At 39.5% G+C, this 18470-nt stretch overlaps 1 protein-coding gene across 1 annotated transcript in view; it reads left to right on the top strand.

Annotated features, from left to right (window-relative positions):
* The window catches only part of grk5l (G protein-coupled receptor kinase 5 like), a 30264-nt gene extending 15514 nt beyond the window's left edge, over window positions 1-14750 (top strand). Inside the window, exons 2-16 of the mRNA XM_026187262.2 lie at window positions 1811-1906; window positions 2034-2146; window positions 7813-7890; window positions 8176-8273; window positions 8422-8514; window positions 10149-10212; window positions 10306-10446; window positions 10523-10713; window positions 10872-10909; window positions 11101-11190; window positions 11273-11481; window positions 11567-11704; window positions 11977-12114; window positions 12219-12350; window positions 12438-14750. Coding sequence (XP_026043047.1) covers window positions 1811-1906; window positions 2034-2146; window positions 7813-7890; window positions 8176-8273; window positions 8422-8514; window positions 10149-10212; window positions 10306-10446; window positions 10523-10713; window positions 10872-10909; window positions 11101-11190; window positions 11273-11481; window positions 11567-11704; window positions 11977-12114; window positions 12219-12350; window positions 12438-12521 — 1703 coding nt within the window. The 3' untranslated portion in view covers window positions 12522-14750. The remainder of the gene's footprint in view (window positions 1-1810; window positions 1907-2033; window positions 2147-7812; window positions 7891-8175; window positions 8274-8421; window positions 8515-10148; window positions 10213-10305; window positions 10447-10522; window positions 10714-10871; window positions 10910-11100; window positions 11191-11272; window positions 11482-11566; window positions 11705-11976; window positions 12115-12218; window positions 12351-12437) is intronic.
* The last annotated feature ends 3720 nt before the right edge of the window (window positions 14751-18470 follow it).

The raw sequence follows: 18470 nt of genomic DNA, 5'->3' as shown, positions 1-18470 counted from the left end.
AACAAAAAATAGTTAAAAGTTATGAAAGGTTACACAGTCTGACAGGCATAAATTTTTCCACCAACAAAGTGGTTCCCAAAAACCTATGAGCTCAAAACTTCATATCTCAGCATGTTGTGCAGAGTGTCCTTAAAAACCTGAGGAAACCAGACAAGCGGAGGGGGAAAAAGTAGCAGGCCTACGTGGAGAGTATCTGAAAGTCATGTGAAAAATTTGAGTAGACCTCATACAGGACCCAAGAGATGTATGTTGTCCCTCAGTTGATCCATCTTAAGGGAAAGAAGAATGGTACAGTAATTATATGCTGTGTTTCCATATATATTTGCAAATGTTTCAGCAGATGACTGCATCTATTTCCTGTTTTCCCAGCAAAATGGAAAAGAACTGAGGCGTGGATTAAGACTTTTGCGCACTAATATAGAGCAGAACATCCATTCTGGGTGCACGATATTTCAGTATCAGACATTGTAGCACACTTTTATGATCTTGCAGAGAGAGTGACAAAAACATGAATGAATGTATTCATGTATAAGATAATGTATTTGCTGTTAGATTAAATATTACATATAGTAAATATAGAGTAAACATTTCCTTAGTCAGTGATGTATGTATGTATGCATGTTCTGTCTATACCAACATTCATGTGTAACGTAATTCAGCAGTCAGCACTAAGTCTGCTATGGTTCACTTGTTTGACCGTTGGCTTACTTTATCTTAGTCAGTTTATGGCTTTCTGGGGAAGAAAGTTTCCCAGCTATGGTCTAATATCACACCAAAACATGCTAATTTGAGACTAATCTTCCCCTTGTTGAGTGCAATTTAATTTTCTTGGCAAGTAAATTATATAATATTACAAAGGCAACAGTGAGACGCAAAACAGACTGCAGAGCAGGAGGAAAGGATGAGACAGTAATGCAGCAGGATTGATGGGAAAACTGCTAAAAGCTTTCACTCAGAGCCTCCACAATGACGTAGGGCCTCTCGCATTCCTGGGTTATTACTTAAAGATGTCTGCTTGTCATTGCTCTCAATGCCTCTCACATTGGGTGAGCTGCTTGCAGCAAATTTCCACTGCACAGAGCGGTTAAAGGAAATCCCTGTCATTTCATTAGAGCAGTCGTAACATATAAAAAAAAATAACTTTGAGACGAACATGGTGTAAGGGCAAAGCAGGCTGTGGTAGAAGTACGAGGTTAAAAGTTGCGTTTAATCGCATCTGGTGGATACTGTGAGAAAACGCCAAAGGTGATTTAGACATGGCTTTGATGAATAATGGGAAAGCGGTCAAAGTTAAGAGGCAAAATAATCAGCTCCGTCGATGACTGCACAGTAAAATTTCTTCAGAAATCTAAGTAGGCGATGTAGATCTAAGTGGTTTTTGTTCGTGATGGTGTTACGTAGCTGCAGGAAGCTGATGCATGATTATTCAGTGCAGTGGAATCCAGTCTGGGTTCTGATGGGAACTGAGCCGGTCAGAATGGGCTTTCTGTCTGTGTGGACACAAAAACACACACACTCATATTAAACACACACACACACTGTTCCACTTCCAGTGAAGCCACTCACATGAAAAGTGAGCAAGAAAGTCAGTGGAGAGAGGAGAGCGTTACGGAGGAAGTGAGACGTAATCTATGAATTATATATACACACTGAGACTATGATTTCATTCAGGGGAGAGCCCACACACAACCCCCCTCTCTTTTAGCCATTGGGCCTTCATTTTCTCCTCACTGACGAAAATAAATGTGGACAACTTTATTAATTTCTTTCAGTTGAACATTTTTACCTCTTGTTTTACCTGTCACCACAGGTGGAGGAGGGAAAAGGAAAGGAAGGAGCAAAAAATGGAAGGAGATCCTTCGTTTTCCCCATATAAGCCAGTGTACTGAACTGGGAAACAGCATCGGTACGTGTTTGTGCACTTCCTTCATCTAAAGAGAGTGTGTTTGACTGTTTGTTGGAAAGGCTGCGATTTAAAGTCTGTGTTCATTTTATGTTTTTTTTTTGTTTGTTTGTTTGTTTTTCTTTTGCAGACAGGGAATATTTCAGCATCTGTGAGAAACAGCCTATCGGACGACTTCTCTTCCGTCTTTTCTGCGAGACCAGACCGAAACTCCAGCGATGCATCCAGCTGCTGGATGCGATGGTAAACATGCACGCACACACGACTTACATCGACCCCTTTTTTATATTTGCATTAAAAATATCATATATTTTTTTTAAACTAAGGAATAGAAAAGTCAACCATCAACTCCTTGTGACAGATCACACCAACCTTCAACCAGTGATTGTAACTGAACCTTATCGCAACAGGATTTTAGTCTGACGTGTATTTTTGTTGTTTTTGTCATCTTACCGCTGCACAGAGTGTCTTTGAAACACAATTTAAAGCTTTGACTTACACATCCAGTGTCATTGCATTGATACAGTTGAATTCCAACACTAGGATCCCACCTAGAAATATTTTTTTATACCCTTTTTTAAAATGTTAAGCATTAATACTGATAAACTCCACACAGAAAGGCTCCAGCTAGTTGGCAGGTTTGAACCCACAAGCACCTTGCTCGTGTAGCAGCAGTGCTTCCCCAGATCATAACACTGCTCCCTACAGGGTAGTATGGTAGGCACTAGGCATTATGGGTTCATCTCATCGTGATTTGCCCATCACATTGAATCATTCATCAGACCGTGTGACCTTTTTCCGTTACTCCGATCTTTCTGTCTGTTTAGCCTCACTCATAAGTGGTTTTCTTTAGGCTACACAGTTGTTTAGTTCAGTGGAAATACTTTTACTTTTACAGTCAGAAATAGCTGTGATTTTTGCTTTTGATTTGTTGTCATTTTATTTCACCAAAATTGTCATGATTTTTTTTTTTTTTTGACCACATTTCTTTCTATGAGATGATGGTTCACCAAGTTTTAATGAAACTTATTAAAACAGTTTTAATAGTTACAGTTGTTAGTTGTTTTTTTTTTTGCTAGATGCAGACCAATAATTTAGCCCTTCTGAGACAGTGTAACGTCTTTACCATGACCATGGAATACCATGTCTTCCAACAAGGCTGTTTAAGGAATGAGAAGCTACCCACTACAGCAGTTAGGGTTAAACAGCCTGTAGCCAGCTGAAACACATTGGCAACTGTAGTTGTCCAATGGAGGGCTCTTACTTATTTGCCTAGTTAAATCCAAGTTTTGTTTGGTTGTTTTTTTCCCAGGCAGAAGCACGCATCATGACACCTACAGAGGATGTTAATAATGATTTTGGTGTTTGAGTTTTCTAGGAGTGGAGTGCTTACTAGAGGGATTCTCAAACAGCAAGTTTTAAACTTTTCAAAAGTGTGAATTTGCACAGAACTGAATAAACAGCATAATGTGAAATGTTAGTGTGCTACGTTATTTCATGAAATTACATTTGAATAATCCACTCCGGCCCTTAAAAGTCAGTCTTGTGGAAGCTCATATTAGAGTAGAATAAGAAAAGTGTCTCTGCATTTCAGATCATTTTAGATTTGACAAACTAATCAGTCACATCCTTTTCATGGGTAAAGGTAAAACAAAGTTTTCAGAAACATAAACTACAAATGCACGGATTGCAATATTGTGAAGAAAGTGTGAAGAAATCATTGAACTTTACAATATAACCCAATCCACGGTAAGCTGCAGCATCATCTTAAACTGAAACAACTGAAAGTAAAGTGCTCTGCTACTGGACAGATGTACAAATAAACAAAAATCAGATGTTGTACATTAGAGGTGGGAATCACCATACATCCCACGATACGATATTATCACAATACTTAACGCACGATATGATATTATTGCAATTTTTTAAAAAATGTTGCGATATTCAGATTCTGTACATAAAGGTAAACCTTATCAATATTCATTTTATCTAATATCAAAGTCTCACACTCAGTCTTTCTCTCATTTCATTCAGTTTTATTGTTGACAAACTGAACGGTTTGTATTACAGTCTAGTCCAACTTAACTGAATGCAACCATCTGGTACAATTATAGCTATTCTGAACTATGCAATTTATGAAAACTATGCAGCCCCTTCAGCAACTGAAGAATTTGAAAGTAAATTAAAACAAAATATAATTTTACATTAAATAAAAAAGTTTTAAACTTAATTAAAATAAAACTTGTCTTAAATTAAAATAAGTAAACTGTCATGTTTATTGCTGCCAAAAAAAAAGTTAAACACATTTGGACAGTGTCAGGATTCTTGCTCAGAAAAAGGATCAACATGCTCTGAAGTCAGAGCATGTTCCAGTCCACAAAAACTTTTTTTGTAACAAAATATCGATTTCTGCTGTCCCTGTATCGATACATTATTAGCAAACAAAATATCACGATACTACACAGTATCAATTTTTCCCCCCACCCCTATTGTACATCCACCTTTACCTGATATATTTTACCTTACCAAACAAAAGCAGGTGCAACAAAACCAATGTCAGTTGCTCATATAATTCTGTGTGTTTTTAACTTCACCAAATAACAGGAGAATGACCTTTTTCCCTTTTTCACTTGTCTCTATAATCTTCCCAGTAACTTCTTTAATCTTTTGCTCATGCTGAGGCTGCTAGCTTGTGGCTAGCTTTGAGCTCTGGATTGCTGGATAGCCATTTTTATTTTGTTAGCTTCTTTAAAATGTCCAAGCTCAGCTGGGTAAGTTTCTGTTTAGGTTTGTTAGAATTTTGTTGTGGTCCTCCTGCAGTTTACTTTGGCAAACTCTTTATAACCGCTCACAGGAAGTGGAGCTTTCACGCTAACGACATGCGGCTAACAGTGTGTACCTGACTATTTGCCTGCAACCCTGTCCACATGCTGTGTATCACCGGACATGGTCAGGAATGCTGGAAAATGTCAGATTCCACTCTCTTCCTAGAAGATCTCTATTAAACATGAAAGGATTTCAAAGGCATTATATTACATCTACTTTATAGGTGACGTTTTGAGAGAAGTAGTTTGCACTTCGACTTTATATCATCTTGTAATGACGATTTGTGCTTACAAATCGTCATTACAAGTAAATAATCACCTATAATTTTGAATTCATCTTTCAGCCCAAAAAATCAATGGTTATTTCTGGTCGCCACCCTTTATTTAATTCTTTTGCATGGAATTAAAGGCTCATCTAAAATAAAAGACTAAAAATGTTAAGTTGTACAGTTCCCTTTTATTGTAACCTGCGTGTGATCAATTATGTAATGGATAGCATGTTCTCAGATGCGAGTATCTGGAGGAAAAAAAATTGTGTTTATTGCTGGATAAATGCAGTCCTGGAAACACACTCATCAACTTTTTTAGTGTACTCACTCTGATTAGAGGGCAGGCTGCAAAAACGCCGGTGTTGCTGGGTCACACAGCAAGAGGACACAATTAAATGGAGTAGTGATTATTCAACCATCCAGATCCCCAATCTATCCAGCTTTTTGCCTCCTACCACCCCATGTCCACGTCTAGACAAAATACCTCCCACATGACACATTTAAGTCTTTATCTATCTATGCCCAGAATATCTTAGCGGACATGTGACGGGCAGAAAGGACGCATTGTTTCCCTCGCCAGCCCCTTCCAGTCCCGGCGCACCCCCGTCTCTCCACTTTTCTGCCCACTTTTAACCGCCCAGCCCTAAAAGTGACCATCACCCCCTCCATGCCACCCCCACTCTGTGTAGGGGGAAAGCACTTACACTCAAGCCAAACACGTGTTGGAGCTAATTCTACAGTCCATGTGACAAACTCAGCTTTATGAACCCCATTTGACAATTACTCAGGTCTGAGGGTGTTTACAACCAGGCAGGTGGTTGTATTACAAGTGATTAAACAACATTGCAGTCCATTGCTGGTATGAGGTTTACTAGACAGTGTTATTGTGTAATCTAGTGTGCAGTAATTAGTGTAATCTACAATTTACAGTAATTGTTGTTCTTTTATGTATGGTTTTTTTTAAACGTGTAAGGCGTGTGAAAGTATGAGCACAGCGGTTCAAAAGGAGGAGGGAGTGTTTGTGCATGTGTTTTTTCGGTGTGTGCAACTTAAGTGGTTCCAATGGTTCCTCTTACATCATGAGAAGGTGTTTGTATGTGTTGGATCTACTCTGCTTCCAAAAGGCTAAGGAGGCGTCTTCTTTCCCCTTTGGCTGAACCCCCCTCCCCCCTTTTCCTGCTCCTCCAGCAAGCGGTGGGAGTCAGACAGCTCATTTACTGTGTGTGTGTTTCTCTGAAACCTCTGATAACAAAGCCTCAGTTAATCAACACTTGGCAGCAGTCACAGCGCTCTCTCTCGTTCTCTGTGACTTTTAGTCATAATCTTACATGTTTACGTACAGTGTTGGCTTCTTCGTGTTTCATTCTGTAGTGTCTGTGATGCTGTGGTTTTTTAAAGCCAGTTTTTTCCTTAAGCTTCGAGCTCATGTGTGCTTCCGCGGTGCATATCATATATACGTTGATGTGTGTTGTAGTGGAAAGCTGGTGACGCTGGTGTGACACACTGTGACACTGCAGGACCTCAAGGAATCCCACCGTGTTTACTGTGTGGTTGCCAGGCAACACAGGGCCATGTTGGAAAAAGCCCACTAATAGAAACAGCCATGCCAGCATGCCGCATGGATGCCATGTTGCCCTCCCCCTCCCGCTTTTGAGAGGTTAAAAGTGCCGGCTTCCAAATGCGTCAGCGAGCTTTTCATGTCACTGCCCCTGCGAGAAGTCCAGTGTGTCCGCCGCGTAACGACCCAACCTGTTAGTGTCATCAGCTGCATGTGTGCAAACACGGAGCCAAGAGCAGCATATGTTTATGTGAGAGTGACAGGGAAACACAGATATACAGAGAGTGAGAGGTGTGTGTTTCTGTAACCGCACAGCAGCTGTTTCGTCTTTCAAAGGAAAAAAGCAGGAAAAATTCGAGAGACATTTGGTTTTTTGGGGGGGCTTTTTTTTTTTCCACTATTGGAGTTATGCATCCAGTTTGAATGCCTTCTAGTCCGAGTTCTAAATCATCGTCAGTGTAATTTAAAAGGATTTTAGTAACATGTCATTTATCACAGCTGACTTTCTCTGGTTGAACGATTATAAAACACTTTAGTTGTGTTTAGTTTTTCTATTATCATCATTTCCTCCTGCACTTGTTTGAGGGGAAATTTATTTCCTTGTTTTAAACAAATCTCCTGCGCAGATTATAGATCTCGTCGATGTAAATTGGGGATTTGGGATGCTTGAGATAAAAAACCGGTTTGACTTGGCTTGACTGGAAGGGAGAAGTTATTATTTTCATTCCAATAAATTCTGTTATTCAACAACTGCAAAAGAATAGTGGGTGTCTTCCAAGTCCACTGGGACTTTGTGGTTAATAAAACATGTAGTCATGGTTTGCTGCTACAGAAAGTCAACAATCAAGCTGTTACAAATGTCAGTGAAGTAATTAATAAAAGGTCAGATTGAAAGACAGTTTCACAACACCCCATCCAATAAATCATTGCATTACTAAATACTGTCTGTTGTTGTAGATTTGAGATCTATAGAAGTCTAAAGAAATGTTTCACAATTTCACAACAAACTAAACATCATCTTTTACATCTGAACTTTGAAATTAGCCAATAATTGATCAAGTGATGTAAATGCCACTGTTTATAGTCTAGAAAATATTCATTACATAAGTTGCCTTGTTTGAAATTGGCACTGATAAATAACTACTTGACTGCAGACGATCAAGTGCACGTTAATACTTTTGTCACATCTATAAAAGTATGTAACACAAATCTATAACAGGAGTTTTGTTAACAACACTGAGTTGTTCTCTTGTTTAGGAAGACTACGAGGTAACACCTGATGAAAAAAGAAAAAGCAGAGGGTGCCAGATCATCAAGGCCTTTCTATCAGAAAATGTAAGTTTCCTCATTTGATGCATTTTAAAAATTTTCGAGCCTTCTTTTTTTTCACACTTTGCTTCAAAAGAAAACTTTGTAAGCAGACAAGCAGACGGCAGAATTAAAGTTCGCCAAGATGCCCGCATGGGTTTAGTAATCAAGTGTACGCATTAAAAAGTCAATGTATTGTTACTTCATCGTCAATTAGATCAGGCGTTTATGTTATCTCTTTAATTTGTAGTGTGTGTAATAAAGAGTGACGCATTCCTGTATGTGTGCTACTGTTTACATGTGTTGATGTAGTCACCTCAGCGTGTAGACATAGCGGAGGTTTTTGCAGACCAGTGCAGAGAGAACCTCGAGCTGAGTCCATGTAAGGAGATCTTCAGCAACTGCCGCAAGTGAGTTCCTCATTCATTCACACTCACCTGTTTGCAGGACTCTCTCTAATTTGTCTCTGCCTTGTCTCTGCATTTTCATCCCACAACGTGCGTTTTGGTAACTGATTTTTTTTTTTGTTTTGTTTTTTTTTTTTTTGCGCTGCACCAGGGCTGTCCATGACTACCTGAGTGGAGCTCCGTTTGCAGACTACCAGAACAGCATGTACTTTGACCGCTTTCTACAGTGGAAGATGCTGGAGAGGTTGGCTGGGTTTTGTTTGCTTATATCCATTTCTTATCTGTGAAAAAAAACCACATTGAAATTCTGAATGCAGACATTTATAAAATGTAATTTAGTAGTTGTAGTCAGGGATGTGAATGTGGGGAATAATCAGTAATCAAGATAATATGGATTACATATCATTTATTTGTAAAATGACTAGTAAAGATCACTGCCCTATAAATACAGCAAGGTTAAAATTAAAGTCGAGATAAAAGTTGATGTGTATAACGGTAAATAAGCTCACATTCATTCAGTGCTTCTTTTGTCTGATTATTTTTGGCGTGGAGTTTGACAGTTTTAAAACAAAAATTAGCCGCTGTCTGTTCTCCAGATCACGTTGTGGTAAAGATTCAGTGAGTCAAAGAAACAACCTAAAAAGAGACAAACATAGACTCCAGCGACAGGTAAATAAGGAAAAACCCAACATAAGTAAAGTCCGCATTATGCAAAGTCTGTATTGACTATAACTGTGATATTTGCAAACGAAATATCACTATTATGTTAGTAATGGACATTTGATAGTCTGGGAAATAACTGTGTCATCACCCCTCATGGACTTTGTATTTTTGCAGCAACCATTCGGAAAAAGTTGGGATCCTGTGTAAAATCTAAATAAAACTAAATTATTAGCAAATCCCATCCATAATTTATTGACAATAGAACACAGAAATTATATCAAATAATGAAAAACTCTAACTGAATGTAACTGAAAAATTATTGGCTCCTTTTGATGTTGATGTAGTTGGCACAGGGCCGTGTTCACCACTGTGTAGCACCCCCTCTTCTTTTAACAACAGCCTGTAACGTTCAGGAGTTGAGGAGAGCAGCTGCTGGACTTTTTAGAGAGGAATATTGTCTGATGAGGGAACAGCATCGTCAAAAAAAACAAACCTCTGCCTATATATACTTACTGAGAAACTGATGCTCTTTTTATACCCAATCATATTACTGGCCTGTTGCCACATCACCTAATTAGTTGCAAAATGACGTGTTGCTGCAGTAAAATTGAAAACGAGCTCCATTTTTTTCTCCATTTTAACCATCAAATAGGTTTTCTGTGTTCTGTTGTGAATAAAATATGGCTTTATCCAAATTCCAAGTGGTGGCATTCTGTTTTTATTTACATTTTGCACACAATCCCAACCTTTTGGGTTTTGGGGTTGTTATTTTTTTTCTTTAAAGTCATTTCACAATGAATAAAATGAGACATGAATTGAATACAATGATATTGCAATAATATTGTATCTAGAACTTTCTGTGATAATCATGAAATGAAAGTCAGATGTCATGACAGCCCCAGCAACCATAATTTAAAAAGTTAAGAAGGTAAATTTTCCAGATAAGAAATGACTTGGATAGAATTACACCTCATTCTAAACAGTATAATATTTTATGCAGATAGCATGTAAATAAACAGCAGTTGGGAGTAAACAGCAGGCTTTCAGAGCAGCCTTGATTGTATCCGTGTCTGGAAAGTGAAATTATGTACAAGAGGTTCCATCATCTATACAGGAAACAGACTCAGGATGGTATTGAGTTCTGCACATAATGCCTGTCTTAATCAATACTATGAACATCTGTTAATGGGTTTTGCTGTGCCTGTGTTTTTCCAGGCAACCAATCACTAAGGACACGTTCAGACAGTACCGAGTGCTGGGAAAGGGGGGATTTGGAGAGGTGAGAGACCCGGAGATAAATTTTGATGTTGACATTAAAAGTATTGCCATTTCACAGTGAAATGTGAGATAACACGGTGTCTTTAATCCACAGGTATGTGCCTGCCAGGTTCGAGCAACGGGGAAGATGTACGCCTGCAAGAAGCTTGAGAAGAAGAGGATAAAGAAGAGGAAAGGAGAGTCCATGGCTCTCAACGAGAAGCAGATTTTAGAGAAAGTCAACAGTAGATTTGTCGTAAGTAGAAAATTAAGAGGAATAAAGTGCAGCGTTGATGCCTTGCGGCTTCTGCATGACTGTTGTCTTCAACCAGGTGAGCTTAGCGTACGCGTATGAGACCAAAGACGCCCTGTGTCTGGTGCTGACCATCATGAACGGCGGCGACCTGAAGTTTCACATCTACAACATGGGCACGCCTGGCTTCGACAAAGACAGGGTCCAGTTTTACGCTGCTCAAATCTGCTGCGGTCTCGAGCATTTGCACAGGGAATCGATCGTCTACAGGTAAATCTCACACAGTCTTAAATGCATTTTAAGGTGTAATTCAGTCAGAAGAGAAAAGCCTTTGAATGTTAATGTTTTTTAAAACATTTTGTTTAATAATGTGTGTTGTGAACTGATACTTTATGCTTTAACACACTTGCATGCTGTGTCATCTTTAGGGATTTGAAACCTGAGAATATCCTATTAGATGACAACGGTGAGTCTTGAAGTTTCAGCAGTTCTTATTCGTAAATATTGCGATGCAGCATTTTGCATGTTAAATTGCACATTTATCTTATGATAAATTACAGCCAGCTAGTTGTGCACAAAGATCCTGTCAGGTACATGTGGATAACATCAGCAGTTCTACCTTACCTCACCTCACCTCACTAACACTCTGTGTTGCAGGACACATTCGCATTTCTGACTTGGGGCTGGCTATCAAAGTGCCTGATGGAGAACTCATTAGAGGCAGAGTGGGGACAGTAGGCTACATGGGTAAGAAGCACTGTAGTCAACATTTTTAAAGGAGAAGGGTAAAATGTGCAAGTTTCATTAAGTTTCTCCCTTGGGTCTACAGCTCCGGAGGTGATAAATAACGAAAAGTACGCCATGAGTCCTGATTGGTGGGGACTGGGCTGCCTCATTTACGAGATGACCGCCGGGCGATCGCCCTTCCGCGCCCGCAAAGAGCGAGTGAAACGGGAGGAAGTGGAGAGGAGGGTGCAGGACGAAGAGGAGGAGTACAACGACAAGTTTACAGAGGACACCAAGGCCATCTGTAGAATGGTGAGGCTTGATGGAGAGATGTTTGTATAGCGAGAGATGAATGATGAACAATTGAGTGATTCATCTCTGCTTCTACTTCACCCAGCTGCTCACCAAAGACCCTAAGCAGAGGCTGGGGTGCAAGGCGGATGGAGCAGCAGGCGTCAAGGCCCACTCGTTCTTCAAAAACATCAACTTCAAGAGGATGGAGGCTGGAATGGTGGAGCCTCCCTTTGTGCCTGATGTGAGTTGTTGATATTATTCTGCACTGGAGGTTTAAATCAAACTCACTGCTAAAACCAAGTATCCTTACTGACACTCCCTGCGTCAGTAAGGACATTTTTTTTAAGTTTGTTATATCAGTGGAAATATTCAAAAATAGCCAGCATAAAAAATAAAATAAAAAATCAGAAACGGCAACCAAAATTCCATGATGATAAATTATCTATTAAGATAAACTTGTTTTCTGTTTTTCCCTTCAACCCAATCTTTTTCATGGTCATTGCCCTCTCTCAGCCTCGGGCAGTGTACTGTAAGGATGTTTTGGACATAGAGCAGTTCTCCACAGTCAAGGGAGTCAATTTGGACCAAACAGACAATGACTTCTACTCCAAATTCTCTACAGGCAGCGTTTCCATCCCGTGGCAGAATGAGGTAAGCGCGTTCATGGCATTTTAAACGCTCAGTGCGCTTCTCGCAACTTGCTGGGAAAGCTCACACATTTTCCTCTTTCTGCTTCTTATTCTCATCTTATCCAGATGATAGAAACCGAGTGTTTCAGAGATTTGAATGTGTTTGGGCCACATGGAATGAGATCTCCAGATTTGGACTGGAACCAGCCGCCAGAGCCACCTCGACGCAGCCTGCTGGACAGGATCTTCAGGAGGCATGTAAGTGAACGGACAGGCGCATTTGGAAAGCAGGCAAAGCCAATTTCGATTAACCCACGCAAATCTATCTCTCTTTTTCTGCTCCAGCACCCAGAGGTGTCCATTTCCAACAGCCGTGTGCAGTCTTCCAGCGTAAACTCTGTGGACTCCATGTCCAACTCTGCCCCCTAGTGGCATCGTGTCTGTGTGGGCGCCCCACATACACAAACACAGAACACATACACACACACACATATACCGTGCAAAGGGAAGGAGCTACCGAGGGCTTCCCTCCTGCTGACTGGTCCACTGCTGGGGCCTGAGCAACAGCCGGTCTAAAAAGCCTTGATGGCCAGTCCATTGGGTGGGAGGGAGGGGTGGGATGGGGAGGGGGGATGACCATGCCCTAATGTCCTGGGCATTTGAAGTAGGATGGTCAGTGTTGCAGAGACTTTTGGAAATGTTTAGACAAACCTTACCTACCCTCAGGATTGTTGGACTGTAGAACAGAGCCACTGATAGTGATGAAATTATACAAAAAAAAAGGATAGAAAACAAGCTAATATTCAGGGGATCCACTGTATAATAAAGACCACCACAGGGAATCGAAGATGGGGTCTTGGTGAATTTTTTTTTTTTTTTTTTTTTTATTTGTTTATTTGTTTTTCGAGACAAAAAAGAGAAGAAAAGATTATCTTTTTTTCCAGTCACTTTCAGTCGTGTACTTTCTTTCTGGCCTGTATCTCGTACCGATATCTCTCCATCTATCGACAGCACCCGCCCCCGCCTCCCCAGGTGTCGCCATCTGCACAACTTTAACATGTTTTTTCACCTGCCATACCTCAGATCACTCCTAAACATTCAGAACACATCACCTCAACAACCTCAACACATAAATGTACATTGCCTTGCCGTACACTCAGGCCAAAGATTACGGTTTAGTTTTGTGATACTGTTGTCATTGTTGAATTTTGGGGTTTTATTGAAGGTTTTTTGTTTAGGCTTTTTTTAGCCGTTGTTTGGAACAACAGGAGGATCACAATGCGTGATCCCTTTTCGACACTTTTCTTTCTCTAAATATGAGCCTGCAGACATATCATACCGCTTAAAGCACACATACATGCATACAGTACATACACAATCAGATCGACGCGCACCCTCAGAATTGTGAGACTCGTGTTGTGTTTTCATTGCATGGACAAGTGTAAGTATGGACAGCTGTATCCCTTTCGCTTTTGCATACCTCATTCCACTGATGTTACCATCATATACACGCAGACGTCCCCCCCTCCCTCAGTTTACAGTGTCACTTTATATTTGAGATTATGTGGAGTTTGACAAACTAATTAACATGCTGTACAGAAACAGAACTCTACTTCTTTTCTTTTTCTTTTTTTTTTCTTTTTGTTGTTTTTGTTTTGTTCGGTTTTGCTCAGATTTTCTGCACAGTCCCCACAGAGTGGAGAGGAACACATGCACTCAGCCTGACCAAGTTGCACAATTTCAAATAATGTCATGCTGTTTTGTTACCAAATGAAAATGTTTTACCTCTGATCATTAAGGCACATTATTGTCGTGATATTGTCACATGACGTTTGTTTTTCTACATCCAAAACTAAAGTGTTCTTGTTCTCCCTATGCCTTTTTGTTTGTCCATGTAAAAAGATACTGCTGCATAGACATTTGCTGTTCAGGTTATGTTATGTTTTAGCCCTCTTACACCTACCCTCAACTCGCTCTTCAAAAATGCCTCACAAATCTAAAGGGTCTTCCTCTTGATACCCTGTGTCTTCGATTACAGTTGGACACACAGCTATGTGAAAGGTTTGCCTTTTGATTTTTTTTTCCCTTAAGGAGTCCAGTTCAGTCATGCTAGAGCCAGGAGGAGGAGAGGGAGACACCAGAGGATCTCCGCGCATAGAAGTGGCCTTCTCGCAGCAGCACCGCCAGTTAAAAGGGAGGAAGAGTTCAGGCTCTTGTTAATTTAAGAATGTAGTATTTTCCCTGTTTGAGGTAGTGAAAGCTGGTCCATGCAATACTTTTTAATCGTCCTTACCAATCTCACACAAGCCTTTTTTTTTCCCTCTGCGTACTTGATATGAAAAAAAAATCTGAATCAGACTGAAGTGCCTCCTTGTTAGCATGAGCTCTCAGACAATGCCCACACAAATATCAGCACTTTGTTTATTCTCTGACTGTCATGCTCTGTTTGCTTCGCTGGGGGAACGTGTCAACACCAATACACACAAACTCACATGGTTTGTTGGAAGTGAAGGGAAGGAGGAGCAAAAGGATGGAGAGGAGTGAATCAATGAGGGAATTTTCCTTCTTAAATGTGATATACAGCAAAGTGCTGAGTGCATGTGAAAGCCAAACCCACTGTGTCCTTCAAGTCCCAATAAACTCTGTATTATAGTTTGAGTACTCTACAGTTTGTCTATTTATTTCCCTGCCTGCTCTGTGCTGGTTGCAAAGACTTTTTCTTTTTGTGATATATACTGCATTCGTACAACTTTACTATGCTGTAAGAATGTTGTCATTTAGGGCACCAGTGTCAAATATAAGGCCAGGGGTCAGAATCAGCCAGGCGAAGACTCCAAACCTGGTCAACTGGACACTTCTGGAAAGTAGTGCATAGATTTTTAACTTTTATAGCTTTAGTGCGTTATTGATTAAGACTGCCCAGTGCAGTAATTAACTAACAGGTAAACAATCAAATACTGGGAAAGTTCTTGTTTTTTCTTCCACTATTTGTGAGTCTACAGTAAATTAACAAAAACTGTTTATATTAAATATAATAAAGACTGTAATTTTATGCTTTCATCGTGTAGTTTCAATGGTCTGGCTCCCCTTAAGATAAAAGCAGCTGTATGAGCTTGACAACCCTGATTGAGGTTTGTTTTTAATGTTTCCTTTACAAACAGATGATCAGCAATATTGCATTCCCATAGTGTAATATTTTACAGGCAAATAAATGCAGAGAATCATTGTGCAGTAACTAAGTTCTCATAGGCCATGTAGATGTTTAAATGTGAGTACAAAATGAAGGGGCAAAATGTGTAAAAAATATATTTTGTAAACCATTATGAGGCCTCATCCATAGCCAGAGTTTGTGTTTTTAGGTGCGTACATTGTGTTAATATCACTCTATCATAGCTTCATTTCCTTGTGGATGCCTCCATTTTCCACTGTGGAGGCATTTTGGCTCAATCTTTAAAGCATTGCTTCAGTTCATTGAGGTTTGCAGGCAACTGTTTATGCACAGCTCTCTTGAGATCTCAGTAGGTAGAGTGGTCGCGGGTTTGAATCCACTGAACGGCTACCCTGAGGTAACCCTGAGCAAGGTGCCGTCCCTACACACTACGGTAGGGTTGCCAACCGTCCCTTAAAAAACGGAATCGTCCTGTATTTCGAAACAAAAGTACACGTCCCGTGTTGAGCTAATAAGGGACGCACTTTGTCCCGTAATACAGTGAGAATCAAAAGTAGTCTATAAATGTTTATGGAATTAACACTTTGTTTGAAAACATAATTCCCAGCCCCTCTCCTGCTTTGTGACCAATGAGCTGACAGCACACTTATGACAATTCGAGTATGACAATTCAGATTACCGCTCATCTCATTGGTCGAGGAAAGGTCGCTTGCGGAGAAAATACCGGAAGACAACAGATGACCACAACAAGAAGCATGGCCAACAGGGGAACAAACGCCGACTCTGCGGTGCAAGTCTCGGACGACAGTACACCTAAAGCTGGGCAGACACTGTGCGATTTTTTTCAGTCACGTTATTCAGCTCCTGCTCAAACTGCACGATTGACTCGCAGGGGTTAGAAGTTCGTATGTCACGATGTACTCTCACACTATACCGCCCGATGCTCTGATGCGACCTGAGTGCTCACACTGTGCCTCCATAACATGAAGGTTATAACAGAAAATCTGTCGCTCGCTCTCTCTGTCTTTCACTCACACAGACACAACTGGTGTCAAGCCAGCCTCCAATTCGAGACTTGCAGTCAAGCCAGCCTCCAGTTGATTTTACGTTCCCTGTGTATTCAAAGTATTACGGGAATGGATGTGGAAACCGGATTTCAAAATAAAAGCCAACTTCGAGTGAATTAACAGATATGTTAAGAACATAATAACATATAATTTAGGCTTTTGTTTTTTATTTTTTAGAAACTCTAATGTTACATCTACATGACACAGCCTTGTACCCTAATTGTGCCCTGTCACTATCAAGGCCATCTTATTTTGGATTTCAAAGTAAAAGCCCTGTGAATCTTCATTTTTGAACTACTCTTTCAATGAATTCATAATGCTCTTAAAAGCAAAAGTCGTATTTCCAAATACTATTTGAACTTTGTATCAACACTTTCCAACCGCAGTCTTTTTCACAGTAATACCATATCAAATAAATTCTTTCTGATTTTGCTTTTCATAGTAATGGCCCTTTGAAATTGCCGATATTTGACTTAATCTTCTAACGATTCAAAATGCTCTAAAATGAAAAATTCTTGTTTCCACATGGTAATTCCACTTTAGATCAACAGTATACAACCCCGCAGTGATACCATATCAATATCAAGTCATTCTGATTTTGCTTTCAAAAATAAAAGCCCTTTCAAATTGTCCATAATTGACCTAACTTTCAGTGATTTCAAAATGCTCTAAAATGAAAAATTCCTGTTTCCACAGGGTAATTCCACCTTAGATCAACAGTATACAACCCCGCAGTGACACCATATCAATATCAAGTCATTCTGATTATGCCTTCCAAAATAAAAGACTTTTCAAATTGTCCATAGTTGACCTACCTTTCAGTGATTTCAAAATGCTCTAAAATGGAAAATTCCTGTTTCCACAGGATAATTCCACTTTAGATCAACAGTATACAACCCCACGGTGATACCATATCAATATCAAGTCATTCTGATTTTGCTTTCAAAAATAAAAGCCTTTTCAAATTGTCCATAATTGACCTAACTTTCAGTGATTTCAAAATGCTCTTAAATAGAATTTTGCTGTTTCCACAGGGTAATTCCACTTTAGATCAACAGTATACAACCTCACAGTGATACCATATCAATATCAAGTCATTCTGATTTTGCTTTCAAAAATAAAAGCCTTTTCAAATTGTCCATAATTGACCTAACTTTCAGTGATTTCAAAATGCTCTTAAATAGAATTTTGCTGTTTCCACAGGGTAATTCCACTTTAGATCAACAGTATACAACCCCACAGTGATACCATATCAATATCAAGTCATTCTGATTTTGTTTTCAAAAATAAAAGCCCTTTCAAATTGTCCACAATTGACCTAACTTTCAGTGATTTCAAAATGCTCTAAAATGGAAAATTCCTGTTTCCACAGGATAATTCCACTTTAGATCAACAGTATACAACCCCACAGTGATACCATATCAATATCAAGTCATTCTGATTTTGCTTTCAAAAATAAAAGCCTTTTCAAATTGTCCATAATTGACCTAACTTTCAGTTATTTCAAAATGCTCTAAAATGAAAAATTCTTGTTTCCACAGGGTAATTCCACCTTAGATCAACAGTATACAACCCCACAGTGACACCATATCAATATCAAGTCATTCTGATTATGCCTTCCAAAATAAAAGACTTTTCAAATTGTCCATAGTTGACCTACCTTTCAGTGATTTCAAAATGCTCTAAAATGGAAAATTCCTGTTTCCACAGGGTAATTCCACTTTAGATCAACAGTATACAACCCCACGGTGATACCATATCAATATCAAGTCATTCTGATTTTGCTTTTCATAGTAATGGCCCTTTGAAATTGCCGATATTTGACTTAATCTTCTAACGATTCAAAATGCTCTAAAATGAAAAATTCTTGTTTCCACAGGGTAATTCCACCTTAGATCAACAGTATACAACCCCACAGTGATACCATATCAATATCAAGTCATTCTGATTTTGTTTTCAAAAATAAAAGCCCTTTCAAATTGTCCACAATTGACCTAACTTTCAGTGATTTCAAAATGCTCTAAAATGGAAAATTCCTGTTTCCACAGGATAATTCCACTCTGTATTTACAGTATACAGCCCCACAGTGATACCATATCAATATCAAGTCATTCTGATTTTGCTTTCAAAAATAAAAGCCTT

The sequence above is a fragment of the Astatotilapia calliptera genome, chromosome 12 (genome assembly GCF_964374335.1).
Source record: "Astatotilapia calliptera chromosome 12, fAstCal68.1, whole genome shotgun sequence".
Taxonomy (NCBI): Eukaryota; Metazoa; Chordata; class Actinopteri; order Cichliformes; family Cichlidae; genus Astatotilapia; species Astatotilapia calliptera.
Note: the sequence above shows the minus strand (reverse complement) of the source record. Positions and strands in the feature narration are given on the sequence as shown.